Source organism: Colobus angolensis, unplaced genomic scaffold (assembly GCF_000951035.1).
Source record: "Colobus angolensis palliatus isolate OR3802 unplaced genomic scaffold, Cang.pa_1.0 Scaffold16, whole genome shotgun sequence".
NCBI lineage: Eukaryota > Metazoa > Chordata > Mammalia > Primates > Cercopithecidae > Colobus > Colobus angolensis.
In genome coordinates, this window is record NW_012114710.1 from 7,172,872 (window position 1) to 7,199,054 (window position 26,183).

Consider the following 26,183-nt stretch of genomic DNA (forward strand, 5'->3'; position numbering starts at 1 on the left):
CTGTAGAGCATTATTAAATACGTATTAAAACGTTTCTATTTTACGTAACCATTCTTTATAACTAATTCACATAGTATAATTTATAGTTGCAAAAGTTAGTAGAGTAAATAAAATACCAGTTTTGAATTACCTGAATTATAGGTAGGTATATGTGATCACTCAATTATAAAGCTTTTTAAAATTTTGTTTTTTTAGTCTGATACTTTAATTGCACATGTAACTGAATCCTATTTAAGTAAGCTCAATACACACAAAAAGACACATTAAGGGCCGGGCGCGGTGGCTCAAGCCTGTAATCCCAGCACTTTGGGAGGCCGAGACGGGTGGATCACGAGGTCAGGAGATCGAGACCATCCTGAGCTACACGGTGAAACCCCGTCTCTACTAAAAAAAAAATACAAAAAACTAGCCGGGCGAGATGGCGGGCGCCTGTAGTCCCAGCTACTCGGGAGGCTGAGGCAGGAGAATGGCATAAAACCCGGGAGGCGGAGCTTGCAGTGAGCTGAGATCGTGCCACTGCACTCCAGCCTGGGCGACAGAGCTAGACTCCGTCTCCAAAAAAAAAAAAAAAAAAGACACATTAAGCATTTGAAAAAGACCTTACAAAGTAACCATTTAAAATATCTCGACCGAGCAAGGTGGTTCACGCCTGTAACCCCAGCACTTTGGGAGGCTGAGAAAGGCGGATCACTTGAGGCCAGGAGTTCGAGACCAACCTGGCCAACATAGTGAAACCCCATCCCTACTAAAAATACAAAAATTAGCTGGATGTGGTGGTGCGTACCTGTGGTTCCAGCAACTTGGGAAGCCGAGGGCACGAGAATTGCCTGAATCTAGGAGGCAGAGGTTGCAGTGAGCCATGATTGTGCCACTGCACTCCAGCCTGGGCAAAAGAGCAAGACTGTGTCTCAAAAAAAAAAAAAAAAAAAACTTTACAATGAGTATTAAAAGACACGTCATTGTTCTTTGTTAAAATTTGAGGTGTAATTTTTATATGATATTAAATGGTATATTTTTGTTTATATAAAAATCAGTCATTGACCTTACAGAACAACAAAAAATAGGTTCACCATAAGATTCCTTTAATGTGAAGATACCTTAATACGTGTAAATTTGGCAAAATGATTTGATTTACTATACTTAAAGTTGTAACACATGTATAGATATACCTTAGGTCTAATTCTACTTCTCTCCATCCTTCCTCTCTCCCTTTTTTTTTTCTTCTCTTTGAAGTTTCATCTTAGGATCATAGTATCCATAGATTTGTTTGTAAAAGCCTGTTGTTATTTTTATTTTTTATTTTTTATTTTTTTTGAGATGGAGTCTCATGCTGTCATCCAGACTGGAGTGCAGTGGCATGATCTCAGCTCATTGCAACCTCCACCTCACAAGTTCAGGCGATTCTCTTGCCTCAGCCTTTCAAGTAGCTGGGATTACAAGCGTGTACCACTACACCCAGCTAATTTTTGTATTTTTAGTAGAGACGAGGGTTTACCATGTTGGCCAGGCTGGTCTCAAACTCTTGACCTCAGGTGATCCATCCGCCTCAACCTCCCAGAGTGCTGGGATTACAGGTGTGAGCCACCATGCCTGACCATAAAAGCCTGTTCTGTTGTTTAATGTGGGTAGTACTGTTTTCTTTTTATTCCAAAAATGGTAGAATTGTACAACTGGGAAGATCTATATTCTTTAGCCCCTTCTTTTACAGGTGAAGTTAATGGAGTTACTGAAAGATGGTGGACTCGTCAACGTAACAGTGCCCCAGCGAGTAAACTATTATAGTACTCTACATTTAAAATTTTGTCTATACCGTAAAATTATTTGGGAGAAAAAAAAAAGAGGTTGCTTTATCTTGACATTGTCTTAATGAAAGTTGCTAGTTTTAATGTATTATCATACTTCAACTATTTTATTCTAATAGGCAAGGTCTTAGACCTATTCCTGAAGCAGAAATTGGATTGGCGGTGATATTCATGACTACAAAGAATTACTGTGATCCTCAGGGCCATCCCAGTACAGGTAATTAAAGCATGATTTTATTGATTCGTTAGCAACTTTATTATGTAAATTGATAAGCTAAATATACGTTGCTTATATACTTGCTAGGGGTGAGCATATTCACTATATTTTAAAATTCATCCATTTATTATACTTTCATTTATTCATTCTGTAAATATTTATGGCTACCATGTAGCAGACACTGTTATGAAGTGGTAAATAAAGTGAGATCCTTGTTATTGTAAACTTTATGTTCTGAAGATCAGGATTTAGTAAACAAGCAAACAAACATACATAATAAGTTCAGATCGAGCCAAGTATAAAGACAGGTAGAACTAGGTGAGGTATGTAATAGTGATGGTAGTAGGCTGTTTTAGATAGGTATTCAAGGAAAGTCTCAGGAGGTGACAATTGAGCCTGAATGATGAGAAAAGGCAGCTTTGTGAGGATCTGGGTGGTGGATAATTCCAGGTAGATGTAACAGATCACTCTTAGGTTTGAGTGGAGAATTCTAAGGGTCAACAATGTAAGAGGAGATATGAGTAGAATGCTGTTGTGGAAATCTAGATGTGAAAGAGCCTGGTGCCTTGGACCAGCATGATAGTAGTAGAGATGCAGGAAAATGAACAGGTTCAGGATATATTTTAGAACTAGACCTGGTGGGACTTTCCTATGGAAATGACTCCTAGTTTCCTGGCGTAAGTAACTGGGTGGATGGTGGTGCCATTTACTGAGATGAAGACTGTGCATTATAATAATCTCATTGTTGATCACGAAAGTCAATGTATTCAGAGACAGTCACTATTTCCCCTTTATTATTTAAAACACATTTCCATAGTTTAAAAAAAAATTTTTAATAAGCTGTTGTAAAAATGGTTTCTTTATTTTCTTCTTGCTTTTTTACCTTGGAGATTTTTACATTTATTCTCTCTACTAACTTTTCTAATTTGCCTAACTCTCAGAGCATCCATTCTGTATTCCTATATATATTTATTTGCTTCCTGGATTTGTTCTGTAGTTATTTCATCAGCAGCTATTGAACTTGGGCAAAAAGAGACAAGTTAGAGAACAGCACCACTGCGTTGCACAGTCCGGGGAGCATCATTTACTGTAGTCCATTGAATGGCCACTGTGGAGTCAGTCCGTGTATCTCCTTGTGCTCTGCAACTTTGGTTTAAACAAGTAAGGAATGTGCTAAGCTAAATTTTGGAAGGAGTTAGCCATTAGGGCCTAATGACCAGGAAGCTATTAGATATGTAGATCATTAGTAACCATGAGTAGTAATAATAACTGCTGCCTCTGGTGTGTGCAGAGACTAGAGTAAGCACTTTACGTACATCATCAAACTTTAATCTGCAAAACAATCCTTGTAAGATAGAGGGAAGGGCATCATCTACTTTTCATAGATGAAGGAACTGACGGACAGAGAGGTTAGGAAATTAGCTGGAGGTCACATAGCAAGTAATTGGTTCAAACTGAATCTTAAAGCTGTTGTGACATTATTACATTGCAGTGCAAATGGCTTATATTTTAATGTGTGACGTTTTGAGAAATGGTGGTGTAGGGATGATTGGGAGCTGATGCAAAAGGATAGACATCTGATAAAATTTGACAAGCTGTTTTTATTATTTGGATAAGAATGTTGATTCAACTGATATCTCTACCCTATCCCATTGAGTATACTGGATATGTTTGTGTCTGTACATAGGTAACCTTCAAATACACACAGTCCTAAGTGCTTGTGAAGTTTTAAATATATCCCAATAACTTATTTTGGTGGAATTGTGATATGATTTATATTTTCACCAAATTCCTAGAATTCATCCATAAAGTGAAAAGCTAAAGACCAACTCTTCAGACTCCTGGCAAGGGAACTTTTTAAATGTGGACACCAAAGAGAGCCATATTCTAGGAGGAACTACTCCTTCCTTGTCTACTAGAAATATGCCCAACTTTTGGAAAGAGCAGGTGCTATACATATTATTTTGTTGATAGATTTCTGTTCAGTTACAGAAAAAAGACCAGTATCAGTAATTTTAGGCTTTAACTACAACAAACATATAAAAATGGTGATTAAGTCTAAGTTAGTAGCTCCCCTTGTCTCAGCACACATTTGGGGTCACTGTCCTGTGTTTCTCTGTTGAGAAAATCAGTTCTCAACTAGATATTATGCTTCAGAAGCAATCTTTAATTCAAATGTACATTCTCCGTGATTCAGAACGTTCTGAAATGCATCCTAGACATCTGAGTTTTTTGGTTTGTTTTGATTTTTAAGCTCCTGTTTCCTATACAAACTCCAAAAACCACTAAATTAGAATAATCTTGGGAAGAAATGAACTAGAGAGGAGTCTTCTTTTATATAAAAAGAAGAAGCACTCGGACTGGAAACTCTGGTCATTTTTTATTCTTCCTTTTCCATTTTATCAGCAAGACCTGAAATTCTCACTCTACAGCTTCTGCTCAAGAGGTCTGTGACTGTCCCCTTCTCACAGCCAGTGCCCTATTTGAACCCTCTACATCCTTCTCTCTGGAGAGCTGATTGTATTAATAATTGCTCTAGTAATGGTCATTACTCCAAACTCATCTCTACAGTTAATATTTCACTATGCCACTATTAAATTACCTTCTCTTTTCTGAAAAACTTTAACTAGCTCTTATTATCCACAGAATAAATCTCCAAGACCCTTTGTCTAGACTTCTGAGTCCCCAGTAGTTTAGCTGCAGCCTTCCTCCTCCTATCCTCAGCTTTTTTACACAGCCTCTCTACAGAATATATGTGCCATATTTTTTTATAGTTCCCACACTTCCTCACCTTGATCATAACGTTCCATTCCTAGAATGCTCAGTACTGCTCGTCAAAATCTGACTCATTCTACAAATGATCACCTCCTAAGTGAGGCTCTTCTAAATTGTTTTCCCTCCCAACTCCTCCAAGTCAGATTTAACTATTGTTTCTATGCTCAGTAGCTCTTTTGCATTCCAGCCGGAGTTTCTTCCTACTTTGGATATAACCAGTTGTTTGCACGCCTCTTTCAGACACTAGATATATTGTAGGCTCTTACTAATTTGGGATCCCCTAACAGCAGCAAGCATGGTACTTGTTTGTAGTAGGTATAAATATTTCGCATAATTGAACTAAGCTATTGGTACACAAGATTATGTTTTCCAGTGTGGAGCAACAAAAGTTTGTCACCCACTGTCGAAATTGTGTTTATAGATGAAAGGGCCTTAGAGATCATCTAATCATTCTATTAAAAGATAAGGTATATCAAGGCTGAGAAAAGTTAAGGTCTATAACTACTTCATGGCCAAGCCAATTCTAAAATTTGGTTTTCTGACTACCAGACTGGTACTTTTTTCTAATGTATTATTTCGTATAGAAACAGAGTCATGAAAGTGAATTAAAAAGTACACTGTAAGTAGTATTACTTCCTGCACATTTTCATAGGTAGTTTTATGTGGGCTCCAAGTCATAATCCTCTGATATTAAAATAATTTTATAGCACAACCATGTTTGGGGGAACAGAGTGAATGCGTCTCCCTTCTCTCTCCTCCTTCCTTTGTTTTTATATTCACTCTTTTGTCATTCAACAAATATTTATTGAACATTTGTTGCATACCTGTGTTATGGCAAGCATTTGAAATAAAGAGGTGAATAGATGAGACCAAGTTCCTGCCCTTATGGTATTTTTAACAAGGAGAAAATTGTAAGTAATCTGTCAACAAACATCTGTTATTTTTGGGTCATTAGCTTATTATTTCATAAAGTCTCGCTCTGTCACCCAGGCTGGAGTACAGTGGCATGATCATAACTCACTGCAGCCTTGAATTCCTGGGCGCAAGCAATCCTCCTGTCTCAGCCTCCTGAGTAGCTGGGACTATAGGTGCGCACCACCATGCCCAGCCAATTTTTAAATTTTTTTGTTGAAGTGAAGTCTCACAGTGTTGACCAGGCTGGTCTCTTTAACTCCTGGTCTCAAGCAGTCCTCCTGCCTCATCCTCCCAAAGTACTGAGCAGCAGCGAGCCACCTCGCCAAGCCTATAGTAAATTACTCAGTGATTATATAAACATTTATAATTGTTACTCTTTCCGAACTTACGTGCCAGTGAAAATGAATTCTAGAGATATGTGTCTTAAAGGAAATGCCAGTGAGCTTCTAGAGGTCACGTCGGGAAAGTGGCAGAAGTCATTTAAGTATCTGAATTTAGAATTAGTAATAAATATTTATTAAGCACATCCTATGTCACAAGGACCTAACAGAATAATTTAGCTTGGGTATTTAGTAAACATCAACTTAAAAATTTTTTCAGTTAACAGTTTAATCTGTAAACTTTTTTACATCTACTCTATACCAAATATCGCTCTAGGTACTGGTAACGTAGAAATATGCAAGACTTAGTCCTTATTCTCAAGGATACACCAGTCTAACAAGGGAAAGTAGCAAGTAAACAAGTAAAGTGATGATAATGATAACAGTTAATGCTGACACAGTGCTTGCTATGTTCCAAGCATTTTTCCAGGGGCTATTTAACCCTCCAAACAACTTTGTGAGGTGGGTGTTATAATTATTCTCGTTTTATAGATGAAGAAATGGAAGCATAGAGAAGTTTAGTGACTTAACACAGGTCACCCAGCTAGTCATAAGTGAATTTTGTTTATTGCTTTTTTGTTGTTTTTTGAGATAGGGTCTTAGGCTGGAGTGCCATGGCACAATCATGGCTCACTGCAGCCTTGACCTCCTGGGCTCAAGTGATCCTCCCACTTTGGCCTCCCAATTAGCTTGGACCGCAGGTGTGTGCCACCATGCCTGGCGAGTTTGTTTATTTTTTGTAGAGATGGGGTCTCCCGGTGTTGCCCAGGCTGGGCTCACACTCCTGGGCTCAAGTGATCCTCTTGCCTCAGCCTCCCAAAGTGCTGGGATTACAGGAGTGAAGCACTGCACCTGGCTTGAATTGTTAATAGAATGATGTGCATGGTGATATGGAAGCAGAATTGGAGAGCTCTTAATTCAGTGTGGGAGATTGAAAAGAAGTATTCCAGGTCGGGCGCGGTGGCTCATGCCTGTAATCCCAGCACTTTGGGATGCCGAGGCGGGCGGATCATGAGGTCAAGAGATCGAGACCACCCTGGCCAACGTGGTGATACTAAAAATACAAAATACAAAAACAGCTGGGCGGGGTGGTGCACGCCTGTAGTCGCAGCTACTCGGGAGGCTGAGGCAGGAAAATCGCTTGAACCTGGGAGGTAGAGGTTGCAGTGAGCGCCAAGATTGCGCCACTGCACTCCAGGCTGGTGACGGAGCGAGACTTTGTCTAAAAAATAATAATAATGATAATAAACATTTAAAAAGTGTTAAGAAAAAAAGTATTCCAGAAGGGTGGCACTTGAACTGGTAAATAAAAAGATGAGGTAATCATTATGGTTTTCTGGAGTAGCCAAAAGTTTATGTCTAAGATGGTTTTACATGATTTGTTTCAAATAATGTATTCCTTATGAAAATAAAACTCATTGATTCTGATTTGTATAGATGGTAGGGTGTGTATACTTTCTGTGGGGGAATAAATGTAATTTTTTGGCCCACTGACTTAAAAGATAATTTGAATTAGAATTTGCTTATTTTATTTTTCTTTCAGTTGATAATACTTTAGCACAAAGGGTCTGATGTAGCTTTAAAATGATTTGGTTTAGATAAGCCCGTCATAGATGCCAGCAGGCTGCTTATAGACTGTTTTGCGTTTGTTGGTGCCACTCATTGGAGAAAACCATGTGCGGTATTCCCTAGTTAATCCCCTCAGCATGGCATAGTCCAACAGTTTTAAGTGACCAGATGTTCACCTTGTATCTCGCAGTTGTGATTATTTCTTCCTATTTGTGTGATTTACAGGATTAAAGACAACAACTCCAGGACCAAGCCTTTCACAAGGCTTGTCAGTTGATGAAAAACTAATGCCAAGCGCCCCAGTGAACACTACAACATGCGTAGCTGACACGGAATCAGAGCAAGCAGATACATGGTAAAGCTTCTTTGTCACCAAACTATTGTTATTATTCTATCAATAAATTAATAGTGTATTCAGGAAGTAATACCTTTATCAGGTTGTCTCTTGAGAGAGAAACCATGGGAGAGTGGGATCCCTGGGAAAATGGTATCTTAGGACAAGGGTCAGCAGGTTTTCTGTAAAGGAGCGGCGAGTAGTTATTTTCAGTTTTGAGGACTGTTGGTCTCTGTCCCAGCTCCTCAACTCTGCCATTGTAGCATGAAAGTGGCCATAGATGATATGTAGTCTTTGTCAAGAGACAATATGTAATCTCTTAAAGACAAGGATACTTTCCAAGAAATGCTTCCTTACACAATTTCGGCATTGTGTGAACATTGAACAGTGTGTTGACATAAACCTACGTGGTATAGAGTACTATATGCTAGGCTATATAGTATAGATAGCCCAGGGGTTCTTAGTCTCTCAGCCACAGTATCAGTCCATGACCTGTTAAGAACCAGGCCACACAGCAGTAGGTGATCAGCAGGCAAGCTAGCAAAACTTCATCTTTATTTACAGCTGCTCGCCATTGCTCGCATTACTGCCTGAGCTCCACCTCCTGTCAGATCAGCAGCAGCATTAGATTCTCATCGGAGCGCAAACCCTATTGTGAGCTGTGCACGTGAGGGATCTAGGTTCTTATGATAATCTAATGCCTGATGATCTGTCACTGTCTCCCATCACCTTCAGATGGGACTGTCTAGTTGCAGGAAAACGAGCTTAAGGCTCTCACTGATTCTACATTATGGTGAGTTGTATAATTATTTCATTATATATTACAATATAATAGTAATAGAAATAAAGTGCACAATAAATATGCTTGAATTATCCCGAAACTGTTTCCCCCCTCTCCCCACACCGGCAAACCTGCAACCTCACCAGGAATCTGGTCCTGCTGCCAAAAAGGATGGGAACTGCTGGTATAGCCTATTTCTCCTAGGCTACACATGTATATGGCATGTTACTATATTGATACTGTAGGCAATTGTAACACAATGGGAAGTATTTGTGTATTTAAACATAGAAAAGGTACAGAAAAAATATTGTATAAAAGACAGAAAATGGTATACCTGTGTAAGAAGACACCATGAATGGAGCTTGTGGGACTAGAAGCTGTTCTGGGTAAGTCAGTGAGTGACTGGTAAGTGAATGTGAAGGCCTAGGACATTACTGTACATGATCGTTGCCTTATTAGCACTACATTTAGACTACACTAAATTTATATACAAAAAAATCTTTCTTCAATAATAAATTAACCTTAGCTTACTATAACTTGTACTCTGTAAACTTTAATAATACTTAGCTTAAAACACTTAAAATATTGTATAGCTGTGCAAAAATATTTTCTTCATATTATTCATTAAGCTTTTCTGTTTTCAAATTTTTATATTTTATTTTACTTTTTAAACTTTTTTGTTAAAAACAAAGACATAAACATACGTGTTAGCTTAGGCCTGCACGGGGTTAGGATCATCACAATCACTGTCTTCCACCCCCACATCCTGTCCCACTGGAAGGTCTTCAGGGACACTAACACACATGGAGCTGTCATCTCCTATGATAACAGTGTCTTCTGGAATCCCTCCTGAAGGGACTGCCTGAGACCGTTTTAAAGTTTTTTATATATGTGTATATATATAAGAAGGAGTGCATTCTAACGATAAAAAGTATAATATAGTAAATACATTAACCGGTAACATAGTCATTTGTTATCATTATCAAGTATTATGTATTGTACCTAATTGTATGTGCTACTGTGCTATACTTTTATATGATTGGCAACATGGGTTGGTTTACACCAACATCGCCGTAGACACTTAATGGGTTGCAGTGTGCTGTCAGTAGGTGATAGCCATTTTTCAGCTTCTTTATAATCTTATGGGACCGGCATCATATGTTGCAGTCCATTGTTGATAGAAATATCATTATATGCTGTTGGTGACTGTAATTGGAAGTTTTGTGTTCTAATAATTGTGTTTATAAAAATAAGTGGCAGACCAGATTTGGCCTACAGGCTGTAGCTTGGCAACTCCTGTCTTGGGATAGTTTTTTTATTCCTTGCAAATGTACATGGATGACTGGAAAGAGTTGTTCAACTTATTTGTAACTGGTGAGATAAGTTTGAAATACATGTATTTGTATTGTATGATGTTGCCTATATTTGAATATCACTTGTAATTTTGAAGATACTTTATATGTGTCTACCTAGCTATTTAAATAGTTAACAGTTGTCCATAAAGATAGTTTTTCTGTGGTTCTTTATCTGAAGAGGGGTTTTATTTTGTTTTTTTGAATGGAAGGGGTTAGCGCTTTTATATTATTTGTTATTTTCTATTTATAACAGTATTTTTTTATTTTAAATATTACATAATGAAGTGTTCATATTAAGATACTTAAGATATCACTATATTAAACCATACTTATTTTAATTTTTGCTACACTCATATTGAGGCCAGATTTAACTTTTTCAAGAGAAATTGTTAAGGTTTTGGAAGTTGCTTGAATGACAGCCTGACCTTTTATTTTTTTTCTGTAAAGTAAGAATAGCAATGACAGTGTCTAATTTAACCATACTTTGTAAAAGTAAAAAGTATGTAAAAGTATACTCTGTGCATGTGTGTTTAAAATATTTTTCTGGTAATCTAGAGTTCTGTTCTATTCTAGAGCCTGCCATCTGACTGAAATATAATCATATCAGTTCATTTACAGTGACCTGAATATCTTATATGTGACTTTATTCTGATTTTCCATTTTTAATAAAAAAGTACTATAATATAATAATAAATAATAATGAAAGTACCATAATAATAGTGATTTTATGTGGGAATAATTAAAAATTTTTAAACAAAACAGAAATTGCCTAGGATTATAACCTAGTTTAACTTACAGTAGGCTATCCTAAGTTGGTATTCTTTGTGTGTTTGTCAGTCATCTATAGTAGAGCAACAATATGTACTCTAGCGGGTGAAGAAGAGTAAGGTATCATCCTTTGCTTAGGTAATAAAGGAGTTGTTTTCTTGGGATGGTAAAATATATTCAGTATATTTTTGTCTAAAAATTATCTTTTCAAATTATATTACATTAGAACTATTTAACGATCTTTGTTTCTGTATTAAAGTTGCTGTCAACTTGATTGTTTACCTTGCATTCATTTCTTTTTCTACAGGGATTTGAGTGAAAGGCCGAAAGAAATCAAAGTCTCCAAAACGGAACAAAAAATCAGAATGCTTTCACAAGACGCACCCACTATAAAGGAGTCCTGCAAAACAAGCTCCAATAATAGTAGTATGGTATCAAATACTTTAGCTAAGATGAGAATCCCAAACTATCAGCTTTCACCAACTAAATTGCCAAGTATAAATAAAAGTAAAGATAGGGCTTCTCAGCAGCAGCAGACCAACTCCATCAGAAACTACTTTCTGCCGTCTACCAAAAAAAGGTCTGTTTTTGATAACTTCTCTCATGTCTCTGAAAAAAAATATGAAAGTTTTTTTATCCTGTTGTAGAATGGTATTGTCTTTAGTCTGTTCTGATTAAGTATGCTTCTCCTGCTGCGGCTTTTTGACCCCTTTCCCTCTCAGAAATGTCCCTGATCTCCTTCGCTAGAGCCACTAGACAGCTTCTCCTTTATCTCCTTCTATACATGTACTTATGTGTTGTTTTACTTGCCGCAATTCTCTTCAATAAGAACTAAGCTCCCATCTCAGTTCTAAAATCACATTTCTGCTGGTTTTCCTTGAGAACCGCTCTCACTCCCTCTAATACCATATTCCATCAATTATTTTCTCAATTTCCATATTTTGAATATATTGATCATCCTAGATTTTTTTCTTCTGTTTTCAAAAGTTCAATCTCACCTTTATTTTTGAAAACCTTCTCTTGACCTGATTTCTTCCTCTAGCTACTACTGCCTTTTGTCTTGTACCATCCCTGTTAAGCTTCTCAGAAAAGATGATGTTATTTCTCCCATTTCTGTATGAACTTTGGAGGACTTCTTTTCTTCCCCCTACTGCTCTTTATACTCTACCTTCAGGTTTTGAGACTTTATTACTGACAATCACCATATTTGGCCCTAACTTTTCCTTTAAGCTTTACTTCTTCTCTAAGGAGTTTCATGCTGTTTCCCCAGTAATAGACCTAAAAACTTTTTCTGTCCTCTCACCCAATGTGATTTCTTTTTTTTTAGTAAAATAGCTTACATTGTTACAATTTTTGACTCTTTGTCCTCTGGCTCCTGAAATCAGTGTTTTTGATTGTTATTTTCAGTGTCTATCAATCCCTCCATTTCCATCTATTGCCAGGCTCAAATTCTGACCACCTAAATTATTACAAAAACCTCTTGATCGGTTGGTTTGTCTATAGTACCTTGGCATTAAATTAGTGTTAATAGAACATTGGGTTGACTATTCTAGTTCAACATGAATCCAATAAACTCCTGGAGAACAGAGTCCCAGGTCTTTGTGTCCTCTATGGGCTTAGTGCAGTTTGTATAAAGTGTTTGGTATTTATTGAATGAATGATACAGTATTGTGTAGGAAACTTTTAGTGATATATTCACATAGCATTTGCAGTATACAGTCAGTACCGTATTGTAGATTTAGTCACTCTGACTTACTATCTTAAATCCATCTCTCATTAACCTGTCAGGTTATATTCCCAGAGTAATTTTCCCTGCCCACAACCTCACTACATTATAAAGTAAGCTGCTGTCTCCTGGCAGCATGTTCTTTGTATTTTTATATTTTTCTGCCTTTTCCTGTAATTTATCAACTAATGCAACTTAAGCAGAGAAGATAGCGATCACCATACTGCTTTAGCCACAGGGTCCATCAGTTCTATCAAAACAGCAGAAATAGGAGTTCTGCACTGTTTTCAAAGGTCTATTTGTTGATTTCCAGTAATAGTGTTAATTAATAAAATCAAGAGTACATTGTGAACTAAATGAAGGGAGTGATGAATTTTGCCAAACTAAAAGATTACTTAGCTGTGTTCATTTTCTTGTTTTGTTTTCTTCTTTTTTTTTTTAAATCTAAGGGAAAGGGATGAAGAAAATCAAGAAATGTCTTCATGTAAATCAGCAAGAATAGAAATGTCTTGTTCTGTTTTAGAACAAACACAACCTGCTACACCCTCATTATGGAAAAATAAGGAGCAGCGTCTATCTCAGAATGAGCCTGTGGACACAAACTCCGACGATAACTTATTTACAGATACAGATTTAAAATCCAGTGTGAAAAATTCTGCCAGTAAATCTCATGCTTCAGAAAAGCTAAGGTCAAATAAAAAAAGAGAAATGGATGATGTGGCCATAGAAGAGGAAGTATTGGAACAGTTATTCAAGGACACAAAACCAGATTTAGAAACTGGTGTGAAAGTTCAAAAACAAGAGGAAGATGTCAATATTAGAAAAAGGCCAAGGATGGATATAGAAACAAATGAGACTTTCAGTGATGAAGCAGTACCAGAAAGTAACAAAATATCTGTAAGTAACATTTTAAATGAGAGGTATAGTACATAAAAACTTAGAATGTTAACAGGTACTTTTCGATTTTGTATTGACAGTATGAGCATCCATTAATGTTTTTAACACTCAGTACTATAGGAATTTGTAGGTTGATAAGGTGAATGGTAAATGTTAAAAGCACAGTGATTCTTCAGTAGTGTAAAATAAATGACCACAGATTAAACTTTTATATAAGATTGTTTTAATAGATTTCCAAATTAGGCTATACTATATAAAAAAGACATTTGGCTGTGATGATAAGTGTAGGAGATACTTCAGTATAAGAAACAGGCACAGAAAGATGAAGTTAGTAAAACTAAGTATCTACTCAATAAATTTTTAGGATATAACATCACTAGGAATTTGCATTTTCATTTAGGTTTTTTAATGTCCTTGTCTATTTTCATGAATGTTGATAATTTGTCTTACCTATTTTGACCTATGAAAACACCTCAGATTATTTTCTTGTTTATATACATCAGTAAGTTGATCTGGCTCTAGATTTGTTAGCTCTTTAGATGAGAGCACAGACCTGATGAAGTAAAACTTTAATATTCTGATCTCCAACATGGTTTCATTAGCTCCACTCATTCGTGGCTGTGGTAATCCTCTCCTATAACACCTGCACAGTAAGGACAGGAATAGGCGAAAGGATAGGATTAAATGAATGGCAGTTATAGTTTATTAGCTAAGCAGTTGAGAACCTAGAGTTTATCAAGGACCTTATAAATCTGTAACTACTCCTCAAAAAACAGAACGTTATGTCCTATTTGGCCTGCATATTGTTATCTTCGTATAGGCAAGGGTATCCCCATTATTTGTTAGTTCTTCTAAGTGATCCCGAATGCCCTTCTGTGGACCAGCTGCGCTGAAGTCAGGTGGTAAGCTGTTTGAAAATACAGATTCCCAGACCAGAGCCCCCGAGATTTTCATTCAGTATATCTGATTTTCCTTCCCAGGATAAGTTCCCTCATTGTGTTAGCTAAGAATTCCTTTGCTATTTTTAAAAATTCTAAAATCAGTGGCTTCCATAAGATAGAATCTTTTTTCCTCTATAAAAGTAGCCTGGAAGTAGATAATCAGAGCTGCTTTCCATGGTATTAATTTACTAGGTGTCTGTCTTTCTGCTCTTTGAGAGGATGCCTCCAACCATCAAGTCTACTTTCCAGGGAGGAAGAATGTGATGATGAGGAGACAGGGTAAAGGCCCTTCCAGGTGAATTCCTGCCTGTTTTCTAAGGAGCTTTCTCAGAAACCCAACTTAATAACTTTTGTTATTGGCCAGAATTGGATATAATTTAGCCACTTTCTATCCTCAATCTAGAAGAGTCTGGAAATGTTTTAAACTTGGCACATTGCTGTCCTTGATAAAGAGTTATATTTAAGGAAGAAAGAGAGAATGAATGTTGAATTACCCGATTCCATTTTGCAGCTCGAGTGAGAACTTCAGAGACAGAGGTTTTTTTTTTTTTTTATTGTGAAGGATTTAAGACTGCTTTCATTTCACAGAAGCACTAAGTGAAACGAGATTTATATGTTCTATAAGTCACTTCTGTATCAATTTCTACTATGGTGGAGAGCTAGGTAAATTAGTTTAATGTGACATTTGTTGAAATCCAAGACATCATTTGCTAAGTTTAATCCATTTACATATGTTTGTAAAGCTATCTTTATTCTGTTGCATTATGGATTTACATTATTACTTTAGTTCCAGACTGTTTCAGAATCTGTATTCAGTTACTTAATATTACAGAACTGTCATTTCTCTGTTTTTGGATCTAAATTTAGATTATAGCATGTCTGTAAGATTTCCTGTCAGCTGAAATGGAAAACTATTAGCTTAATATTCCTGCTAGGACTTTATCCTTATATGAATGATAGCTATGCATAGATAGCTGTGTCTTGGCCTTACTTTCAGTTTCACAGTCTCCATAAAATGCAAAACTGACTCAAGATCCTTAACATTCTTCTCCTTAACAGCATCCCCTATATCTATAGTGTATTTCCTCTTCACTTCATTCCACCCTCCTATCTCAAGTTAAGCATTTTTATATAGCGTTTTTTCAATACTCATTAGTAAATTCTTAAAACTATAGCATTTTCCAGTATCCTGTAGTAATAGCTACCACTTACTGGATACCTTTATTATATTTACAGCAACCCTACAATGCAGTAGTTAAATACACCTATTGAACACATGTGGAAACTGACAGTGGGAGTTATTAAGTAACTTGCCAAGGTCACATAGCTAGGTTTGACAACTAGGACTTAAACACAGGTCTGCCATGCGCTTTTGACTGTTCCTTTTGTCAGCTTTCACTGTGTAATTCACTCAGTTATTCCATTACTGTAGGCATTAGGCATCTACTGTGAAAGACAGTTTGAGAAGAGAAGTTTGATAGGCATTGAGGTAGAATCGCCAAGACTTGGTGATTTGCTTATATGGGAAATAAATAGATAGGAAAGGATAAAAGATAATTTCCAAGCTTATAGTCTGAGTATCTAGGTAGGTTTTATGATTCTTTGAGTTGGAAAATCAAAACTTCTTCAGGAGGAAGAGCAACTTTGAGAGAGTAGGGCAGGATGGGGAGAAGGTGCATAAAGGGAGTTTGTATTCATGTATAAAGGGAGTAAAATGTCCTGATTGTGTTAACAACTTTCTGTAAATGTTACGTGAAAGTACTCAGCCTAAGTAAAATGGCACATGATAGGCCTGAAACATACATTTAATCCTATTGATTACAGTATCCTCTTTACTCTGTAGGCAAGCACAAAGTACCTGTGTTTTTCTGCCCTTTCCAACTTCCTTTTTAAAACTTTCATGACTTACTGCTGTATTACTGAAAATGTGATGTAAAATGTTATGTCCCCCACTTTGCATCCAAGAGAATTGTATCTCAAGTTAAGTGTTTTTCATTACCCATTTATGTAATACTGTTTCGTCCAGAACATGATCTGGACATGTTAATGTGAAAGGTACTGTGACTATATACAAGGCAGTTTTCACTTTTATTCCAAATATCTTAAACAGTTGAAGTACCTGTTTCCTCTTTAAGTGTGATTTAAGATACTATTGTAAACTTGAATTCTTTTAAAATGTTTCTTTTCTGATTATAAAAGTAATACACGATCATACAGACATGTATAAAATAAAACAAACTGACAGTTTGTTGATAATCCTACCATCTACAGACAACCATGGTTAATATTTTAGTATTTTCTCTTTACATTTTATTTTGCAAACTGTTAGTGCAATTTTGTAGTCATTTTTAATTTACTTTAATCATTTTCCCATACTGTTAAATATTCTCTAAGCGTGTGATTTATATGGATTTAGATTGCTTCCAATTCTTTGCCCTGATACTACAGTATCTCTTTCAACATATATTTTCATCTCATAATTTCTTTTGGAAAGCAGTTGAAAGCCAAATGCCTGGTTATACATAACATGAATATCTCTTAAGTTTTTAGAAAGGAACCATTTAACACTTCATTTTATTCAAAAGGTCAAGAAGTGATAGAAAGGTACCATTTTGGCTGGGCGTGGTGGCTCACGCCTGTAATCCCAGCACTTTGGGAGGCCGAGACGGGTGGATCACGAGGTCAGGAGATCGAGACCATCCTGGCTAACACGGTGAAACTCCGTCTCTACTAAAAATACAAAAAATTAGCTGGGCGTGGTGGCGGGCGCCTGTAGTCCCAGCTACTCGGGAGGCTGAGGCAGGAGAATGGTGTGAACCTGGGAGGTGGAGCTTGCAGTGAGCCGAGATCGTGCCACTGCACTCCAGTCTGGGAGACACAGCGAGACTCCATCTCAAAAAAAAAAAAAAAAGAAAGGTACCATTTTATAACTCTTATGAACAGTATTTTTTATTTTATTTCTTTAGCAAGAAAATGAAATTGGGAAGAAACGTGAACTCAAGGAAGGATCACTATGGTCAACTAAAGAAGAAATATCTGTGAGAAACGTTTTATTAATTTTTTACAGATTTGGCTTACAGAGACTGTCATCTGATCAATTTTTGTCATTTTACATTCTTTGGATTATTTCTCTTTCTTAATTTTGGCTTACTTCATGATTGTGCCTGGAAATGGATCGATCATATTATTATTACTATTTCTTTCATTTATTTATTTATTTGTTTATTTATTTTGAGACGGAATTTTGCTCTTGTTGCCCAGACTAGAGTGCAAAAGTGTGATCTCGGCTCACTGCAACCTCTACCTCCCGGGTTCAAGCTATTCTGCTTCAGCCTCCCAAGTAGCTAGGACTACAGGCATGTGTTAGCATGCCCAGCTTATTTTGTACTTTTAGTAGAAATGGGGTTTCTCCATGTTGGTCAGGCTAGTCTCGAACTCCTGACCTCAGGTAATCCACCTGCCTTGGCCTCTCAAAGTGCTGAGATTACAGGCGTGAACCACCATGCCCGGTCTGGATCAATCATATTATAACCATGATGCAGTGAAGAGTATAGAGAGAAGCCAGGGTATAATTCCCTGCCTTCTACTCCTTAGATATGTGGCCTTGAACAAGTCATTTTCACATTTAAGAACCTCAAATACTCTATAAAATGAGGTTGATGCTTTTCTAGCGGAATTTATATCAGATAGAGTAATGGGTGGGAAATATTTGTAAACTCTAAAAGTTTAGGCTGTTCTTAATAATGTGCTGTTTACATTCTGTCACTATCAGATGAACCTTCTTACTTTCCCCATTTTTTTTCCTTTTTGACTGCCTGCTTTTATCTTAGACCTGTTAGCAACTTGCATATTAATTACATAGTTACAGCAGTTAAAAGAACTAAGTAAGCAGCTGTAACAATGTTGATGTGTAACTGACTAGTTAATAGTAAATGACATGAAGCCAAGAATCTCATTCAGCAATTGAAAGATATAACAGGAAAGACTCTTCAGGCGAATTTAACAGCCATTAATCTTGAATTAAAAATGGCTTGTCAGTTAATGAGATAGTATGTCCAGAATTAATGATTGACTTTTTTGAGATGTTAAGAGTAATAAAAAATACAAACTATTGATAATCCCAGAAGTTTAAGAAAAGTAGATGAGGACCTGTAGAACAGGATGTATTATAATCTCTGTACAATTTTAATGAAAAGCAGATAATGCTGAGATTTTATGTCAATAAAATATATATCTGGAGGTAAATTATTTACTGAGATGATATTTATTAGAACTAACTACTAGGTCAAAAATACTTCACAGTTTTTAGCCTTCTATCACAGATGAGTATAAATATTTCCAGTTATAGAGCATTTGAGTAAGTAATTTTCTGATTTTGAATTAAATATGATTTGATTCCAAATACAAAGTTCAGGTATGAGAAATAAAACATTTTTACTATTTTTTCAGGTATTTGAACTTTTTTCTATAGATTCCCAAATGACTAGTGACTTTTCTTTGTTATTTCTTCTCTTTCTTACCTATCCATCTTAACCCCATTTAAGAACAATGACAAACTTCAGGGTGATAGTGAGATACTTCCAAGAAAGCTGTTATTGACTGAATTTAGATCACTGGTGATTGAAAACTCTACTTCCAGAAATCTGTCTGGCATAAATGATGATTATGGTCAACTTAACAACTTCAAGAAATTCAAAAAGGTAAGTATTTCAACTGTATCACAAAAGATCAGTGTTTGAAATGTTTTTAGAGACACCAATGATGCTAAACGAAAATAAAAGCAGTTTATGTTGATAACTGATATTATTTCTTCTGCTTAAAAATATTCTTCTAGGAAGGTCATGAACTTGCAGTTAATGAATATATTGAACACCTAGAATGAAACAGATTTCATGAAGATTGAATTCTTTACAGGTTGCTGTTTACCTAGTTTTCTCTCCTTATTAGCAGAAAGTTTTTGTTGATAATCACAGGATCTTCTCTGTTAGTCTAATATTGGCCTACAGCTACCCGAAGAGGATCTTTAGCTCAGGACTTTATGAAGATTAAAATGTATTTAAAATAACTGAGCATATTTAATAATTCAAACTGTAGCCTATATTTACATATAAAACACAATGTAAATATGTATGCTGAGTACCATCATCAGACCTGAGTTTCTGCTCATTAAGGAACTGATACTTATTTTTTCGGTAATGGTTAAAAAAAGACTTCTATCCAGTAGGTATTCTTTTGTTGTCTTACATTTGCTTCTTGCTCCAGACCTACTTCTGACTGCTAGTCTTTACTTACCCATTTGATCAGAGTACAGTAATTACTCAAAAGTAATTTTTGTGGAAAACTGCTTTCCTCTATAACATGATCTTGTCATGACTGTGAAGTGGTAGAGGTTTTTCTGTCTACTGTGAGCATTTACTATTAACATTTCACAGTTAAATTAGTTTTCTACCTACTATAATAGTATCTAAAGGATTCTGAACTCCATTTGACGGGAAGAATCTCTTCTACTTAGAGCTGAAGATGGAAATATCTTCCACTTAAATGGCACCACGATACCTTTTTGTTTAACACCCACTTTTTCTCACCCTGTATCTGAGGCTCATGAATAGCACAAAGGCATTCTTACTACATGGTTACTTCATGTTTAATATTGTGTTATAAGATCTCATAAAATTCAAAATACTTTTTTTATAGTTTTACAAAGAAACAGCAGTAATGTTTACTGTTGGCACAGAGTGGTGTATTAACAACTGAAGAAGTATGAAGTAATATAAATTTCTGGAAAGTGGTTTGGAAATACTTAAAATGCTTAAACTGCTATCCTTAACCAAGTAATCTGTTCTGAAACTATAGAAGAAATCCAATCCAAAATTTCTATAGGAAGATGTTTAACTGGACTGATATTAGTGCAGGAATTTGTCTGAGTTCTTTACATCTCTGAGTCATGCTAGGCTTGGTGGTTGACACCTGTAATGCCAGCACTTTGGGAGGCCAAGGCAGGTGGATGACTTGAGCCCCAGGAGTTCGAGACCAGCCTGGGCAATATGGTGAAACCCTATCTCTACAAAAAAATATAAAAATTAGCTAGGCATGGTGATGTGTGCCTGTAGTCCCAGGTACTCAGGAGGCTGAAGTCGGGGGATCGTTTGAGCTCAGGAGGTGGAGGTTGCAGTGAGCCAAGATTACACCACTGTGCTGGGCCAGGTATCAGAGCTCCAGCACCGGAAGTGGTCAACTCATGGGCTGCTAAAAAGAAGTTACCGACAACAGTATAGATTTGGAAAAGGAAAGTTTATTAGAAAGGAAGAATGCTGCAGAAAAATGCAGAGCGGTGCCTCAGCGAGAGGAGTGAGCACACTGTGGCAGATTGTCCTTAGGAGCATTTATGGACCTTAAGGTGGGAACTTGGGATTGTAAAATGAGTTTCAGCGTGGCATTCCAGAGATGTATAAAAATTTTAGTTACTTTTAAAAGTTGAAAGAGGCCTGGAATCAGAAGCCAACTTTAGATACTAGGGAAGTTTGATTACTTCTAAATTCCCCACGTAAGGAGTTTTGCCTCTGGTTAGCCTGTTTGATGGTCACCAGTTGGTCTTTGTTCCCTTCTAAATTGCTCAGAGAAGTTTTGTCTCTGGGGCCTTTTCAGTGGTCACCAGGTGATTTTCTGTCTCCTCACACTGCACTCTCCAGCCTAGGTGACAAAGTGAGACCCTGTCTCAAACAGCCCTCCCAATTAATGACATGGTGCTTTTTAAACTTTTAAAATACTGCTTAGGGGTGAACATAAATTTAAGATTGTCTTTTTACTTCATATATCGGAATTTTAAAAGCATGTTACAAATATTAAGGAACTGTTTCTATTAACAATGGTATTAACTAATAAGTATTAACAATGATCTTGATAGGCATTTTCACATGGAATTTGCTTTTCTTAAAGCACCTCTTTACTTGTAAACAGTGAAAATATCAATTGAAAGTGTAAATTGTTGGCATCCCCAACATCTCCTGCTAGGACTCAGTGAACTGGAAAGTTTTGAAAAAGATTTGAATTTTCATCAATATTAGAAAGAGCTTAAGCTTTGAAGTCATTAGAACAAAATATAGTAGTGCTGTAAATTGTAGTGTTTGTGTTCATCTGGAGTTGCGTTAATTGTTAAATGATAAGGTAAGGCCATTTTAAAATAAAAACTCCAAATTAAAAGTGTTAAATTATTTTTAATACATATATCCCATGACATGTCCAGATCTGTATATAGTAATAGCTATAAAAGATAAGGGCGAAAACAGATGGGTTTAGAACAGAGTTATTGCTCTCTAACTTTTATTTGTAGAATATAAACGTCTTTGGTACTTATGCATGATTTACCATCTTTGCTTTTTAATCTTTTTTAAAAATGGTCATTTTTGTTTGTTAATATGTTTTAATGTACTACTTTTATTATTCAATAGGTCACATATCCTGGAGCAGGAAAACTTCCACACATCATTGGAGGATCAGATCTAATACCTCATCATGCTCGAAAGAATACAGAACTAGAAGAGTGGCTAAGGCAGGAAATGGAGGTTAGTAGGAAGTGAGGCCCAGAAACTTGTTTAAATTGCACTTTGGTCCCTTATGGTGGCCTTCAAGCAATTTCTTCTTAAAACCAAATTAAAATAAGTGACATAAAGTCATTCATTCAGGAAAATTCCTGAGTTACACAACGTTAATCTATACCCTTCTGTAACACTTCTTTAAAGGAATACTAAATTTATTTTTGTTAAAAAAAAAAAAAAAAGCGAGACCTAAGAAATTCAGTTTACCTCCTAATGAGAAGGGGGAGATAAAAGCCATAAAAATTTAAGGAAAACTCAAAGAATGTGGAGGATATTACAGATATATCACTTAAATAGTATGTCAAGGGACTGGCCTTTTTAAATCTAGAGATTGTGTTTTAACAATTCTGAAAATTTCTTATTCATTTTCTTGAATATTAGTTACCTTTTTGCTGTTTTCCCCATTATCTCCTTCTGGAATTCCAGTTTAATGTAAGTTAAATTTTCTTTTCCATTTGCCTTTCCTGTGTATTTCATGCCTTTGTTTCTCTGGGTTATATTTTTGGCAACTGGTGCAGATCATCTTCCAATTTACTACTTCTGTCTTCAACTCTAGTTGGCATTGCATCCATTCATTTATTTTCTTATTACTGGAAGTCTGTTTTATTTCTTTCTAAATCTTCTTGTTCCTTGCTCTTTTTCAAACTTCCCCTTTTATATTCTTTGCCTAATGATACCATTACTAAAATGTTTGATCTGTTTTCTGCTCTTACAGTACCTTGTTTTCAAGTTTGTGCTTTGTGATTTTTGAATATGAACCGATTGTTTTCTTTGGAACTCAATCTGTGAGGTTTTCTTGAGTCTTAAGTTCAGATTTATTTCCCCTAGAAAAGGTATGTTTTTTATCTTCCAATCTTCTTCTACCAATATGAGACCACTTTAAATTAAAATATCTTCTTGTGATTCTTTGAATCACCCAGACAGTTAGTATGTATTAATATTTGGACCAGAAGCCTGAGTGAATGAAGGCCAGCTTGTCATTAGAAACTTCAAATGAGATTTTTCTTTCTTTCCTTCACTAAGTGCCAGGATGAAGATGGGCAAGGTTCTTTGCTAGCTCCTTCTGTGTGTAAGGTTTATTTCTCTTTCTTCCTTTAGTGCTGGGTCTTTTATTAAAGTCACCATCTTGGGTTTTCTTTCGTATCACTCATACCCCATGTAGACATTAAAGCAGAATTCAGGTTTTTCATGACTTGCAGATACTCACAAGGCAAGGCAAAAGCTGACTGTGGTCCTTGCTAATCTCTCAGGGTTCCTTGTTTTGCTTTATAGTTGGTATAGTGTAATTCGCTTTTTAAAATGCTTTTCTGTCAGTTATTTTAAAAAAGGGTTATTTAGGAAAGTCACCCATGAAGTAGAGTTGTTAAGGTCATTCAGGATGCTTATTTTTAAAAAATGAAAGAATGGAAATCACGTCCTTTCTCCTTTCCTTTTTTAAAGAATAAATTGGCTTTATTATTTTATAACGTGCGTTCCACAGCAGTACACAAAGAATGAAGATGTGAAAACCTAAAGCCCAGAAATTACCTGTTTAAACAATTAAGTGAACAATATTCCAGATATCTCTTCATTGAGGAATACTGAGAGGCAGGGACAGACTGGGAAGGAAGGGAGACATTGATAGGAAGAGGTTAAACTGAAGGCATTGCTGAATTTCTGTAAATGTTTCTTCCCTCCAAGAAATTTTGTGAGATCTGTCTAATATTAAGGAGGAAAACTATAAAAATCACTGTAAGTCAGATTTGGTAGTTGTTTTAAACTTCATATTTAACTTATATACAATTATTTGTTGGCTCCCTACAGCGAAAAGTGAGGACATTATTAGTACTTCCTCCCACCTAGCTTCCCTCACCTTATGCCAGTCCTGTTTGTCCCCATTTTAGGTGACTTGCATGACCACAGCCGTCTTTCTTAAACTTGAAAGCCAGTAACAGTCAGAATACATCTCAGTGTCGATCATTCTCCATTAGTTTTTCCTGACATATAGTATGCTGTTTTGATTTGAAGGTGAATTCTCTTTCCCAAGGAACTTTTTTTCTATTATATAGTTTAAAATATTTTATATTTGCTGGGCTCTCTACATTTAAGATGTAACTGTCGTTTTATTGAATTACCTTTGTCCTCCACATCTGTTTTTTCTGCATTCACTGTGGTTTTCTTAGGCTTTTTCACTGTATCAAAAATTTACATTTCAGATGTGTCTGTAATGTTTCTCACCAAGTATGTGACCTTACACAAATTACTTAATGTCTCTGTTTCCATCTGTGCAGAATGAGAATAATAATAGTACCTTTATTTCACAGACATACGAGGGAGGATTAAATCAGATACTACATATAAATCATTTATAACAGTGGAAAGTGTTAGAGTGTTAGCTATTTCTAATTTATTTAATTCTGAAAGGCTGTTATTATGGTTCTTTTACTTAGCATTTGTTCTTTTTTCATTTTATTGTTCTGTTAAAATCTAATTTTTTGTCATTATTTCATTGCTTTCATATTTCTATTTTGCTTTTTATTCATGGATTATTATTTCCTGCAGATTAGGTTCTTTATCTGTTTTCTGCATGTTCTGTTCCAGTATCCCTTTCCTGTTTTTGTCTTTACTTGGGTAAAGGGAAATGTCTTATCCAGATATTCTGTTTGCTACATAAAGGATCATATGCCATCTTATGCAGGGATTGCATTCAGAAGCCAGTTTGTGAGACAGAAGTTGAGTATAATCAAAATTACTTATAACATTCTTAGCTTGCCCATAAGAACAGAATTCAGCCAGGCACGATGGTGTGGCTCATGACTATAACCCCAGCACTTTGGGAGCAGGAGGATCACTTGAACCTGGGAGTTCAAGACTAGCCTGCACAACATCTTGAGACCCTGTCTCTACAAAAAAATTAATAAATGATAATTAAACAAAACACAACAAATTAACTGGGCATGGTAATACATGTGCCCATAGTCCCACCTACTCAGGAGGCTGAAGTGGGAAGATTGCTTGAGCCTAGAAGGTCAGTGTTGCAGTGATCCATGATTGGAGCCCCTGCACTTCAGCCTGGGTGACAGAGCAAGACCACATCTCAAAAATAATAATAATAAATAAAATAAAAATTAAAGAACAGAATTCCCTCATGCCTCACTGTCAGCATGGCATCATGCTGAAACAGTCAATGGCACATGGCATGTCCCATCTAGTTTCTGTTGTCTGAAGACATTGAATCTGGGAGAGGAAGGGCTCAGCTAGAGCTGTGTGCAGCTTGGGCTAGCTGTCTCCTGGGATTTTAATTAAATGTCCTGTACCAGGGAGTGTGCGTAGCTAAAAGAGAATAACCTAGCATTATTGGGTTGTTTACCTAATTTGTTAGGGATCCTTGGAGCCTATGTGTTCGGTCAGTGTCAGCCCCACTTCTTCACCTTCTATACCATTAGTCCCTTCCTAGCAGCCCACTAGCAATTGTTTTCCCTGTTGAGGCTACCTTTTCCCCAAATTTGGGGCATTAGTAAGAATCCTCAGGTTTGACCAGTTCTGTAGCACTTTTAATGGATTGGGACAGTATTAGGAATCAGCTGCATCAGAATCATTTGCTTCTTTGCACAGCTGCACTTTTTAAGTGTATGACATGGTTTAAACTCTTTTCCTTCATTAATTAACATGGTCAAGTTTTGTTTAATTAATTTTAGATGGGGAAGAAGTTGAGAGAATGATGATACATCATACATCTGACGTTTTTCTATTTTTTGCTTATTTCATTAGGAATTACATGGACTGTGTTCTAGGTGATTTCACCAAATCACTTCTCTTTTTGCTAGAATCATTTTAGATGCTATTGGTAGGACTTACTCTATAACAGACTTGACTTTCTTTTGCTGCGTGGCTACTGCTTATTTATGTAAATGTTCTGTACTGCCATCTCATTTCCCTGTTGGCTGCAGCTGTTCTTTTTCTATGTTCCCTTCCTATTTTTCTTTTTCATCCTTCTTTCTCTGCCTCTGCTACAGACCCACCAGTCTTAGTTTTCATAATCACTGTGTCAGTTCCTGAAGTTCCCTTGAATTTAAGATATTTTCATTGTGTATATCAAACATAAAAATTATTTGAACTGTATCCAACCTGATTTGAATTTGAAAGACT

The 26,183-nt window shown here is 36.3% G+C and overlaps 1 protein-coding gene across 2 annotated transcripts in view; it reads left to right on the forward strand.

Moving 5' to 3' along the window:
- NBN (nibrin) overlaps positions 1 to 26,183 on the forward strand; it is a 50,684-nt gene that overhangs the window by 18,801 nt on the left and 5,700 nt on the right. For both annotated transcript variants that reach the window (XM_011937071.1, XM_011937072.1), the window contains exons 8-14: positions 1,922 to 2,019; positions 7,884 to 8,013; positions 11,204 to 11,476; positions 13,072 to 13,519; positions 17,427 to 17,498; positions 19,005 to 19,160; positions 21,909 to 22,022. In XM_011937071.1, the coding sequence (XP_011792461.1) occupies positions 1,922 to 2,019; positions 7,884 to 8,013; positions 11,204 to 11,476; positions 13,072 to 13,519; positions 17,427 to 17,498; positions 19,005 to 19,160; positions 21,909 to 22,022 (1,291 nt within the window). The remainder of the gene's footprint in view (positions 1 to 1,921; positions 2,020 to 7,883; positions 8,014 to 11,203; positions 11,477 to 13,071; positions 13,520 to 17,426; positions 17,499 to 19,004; positions 19,161 to 21,908; positions 22,023 to 26,183) is intronic.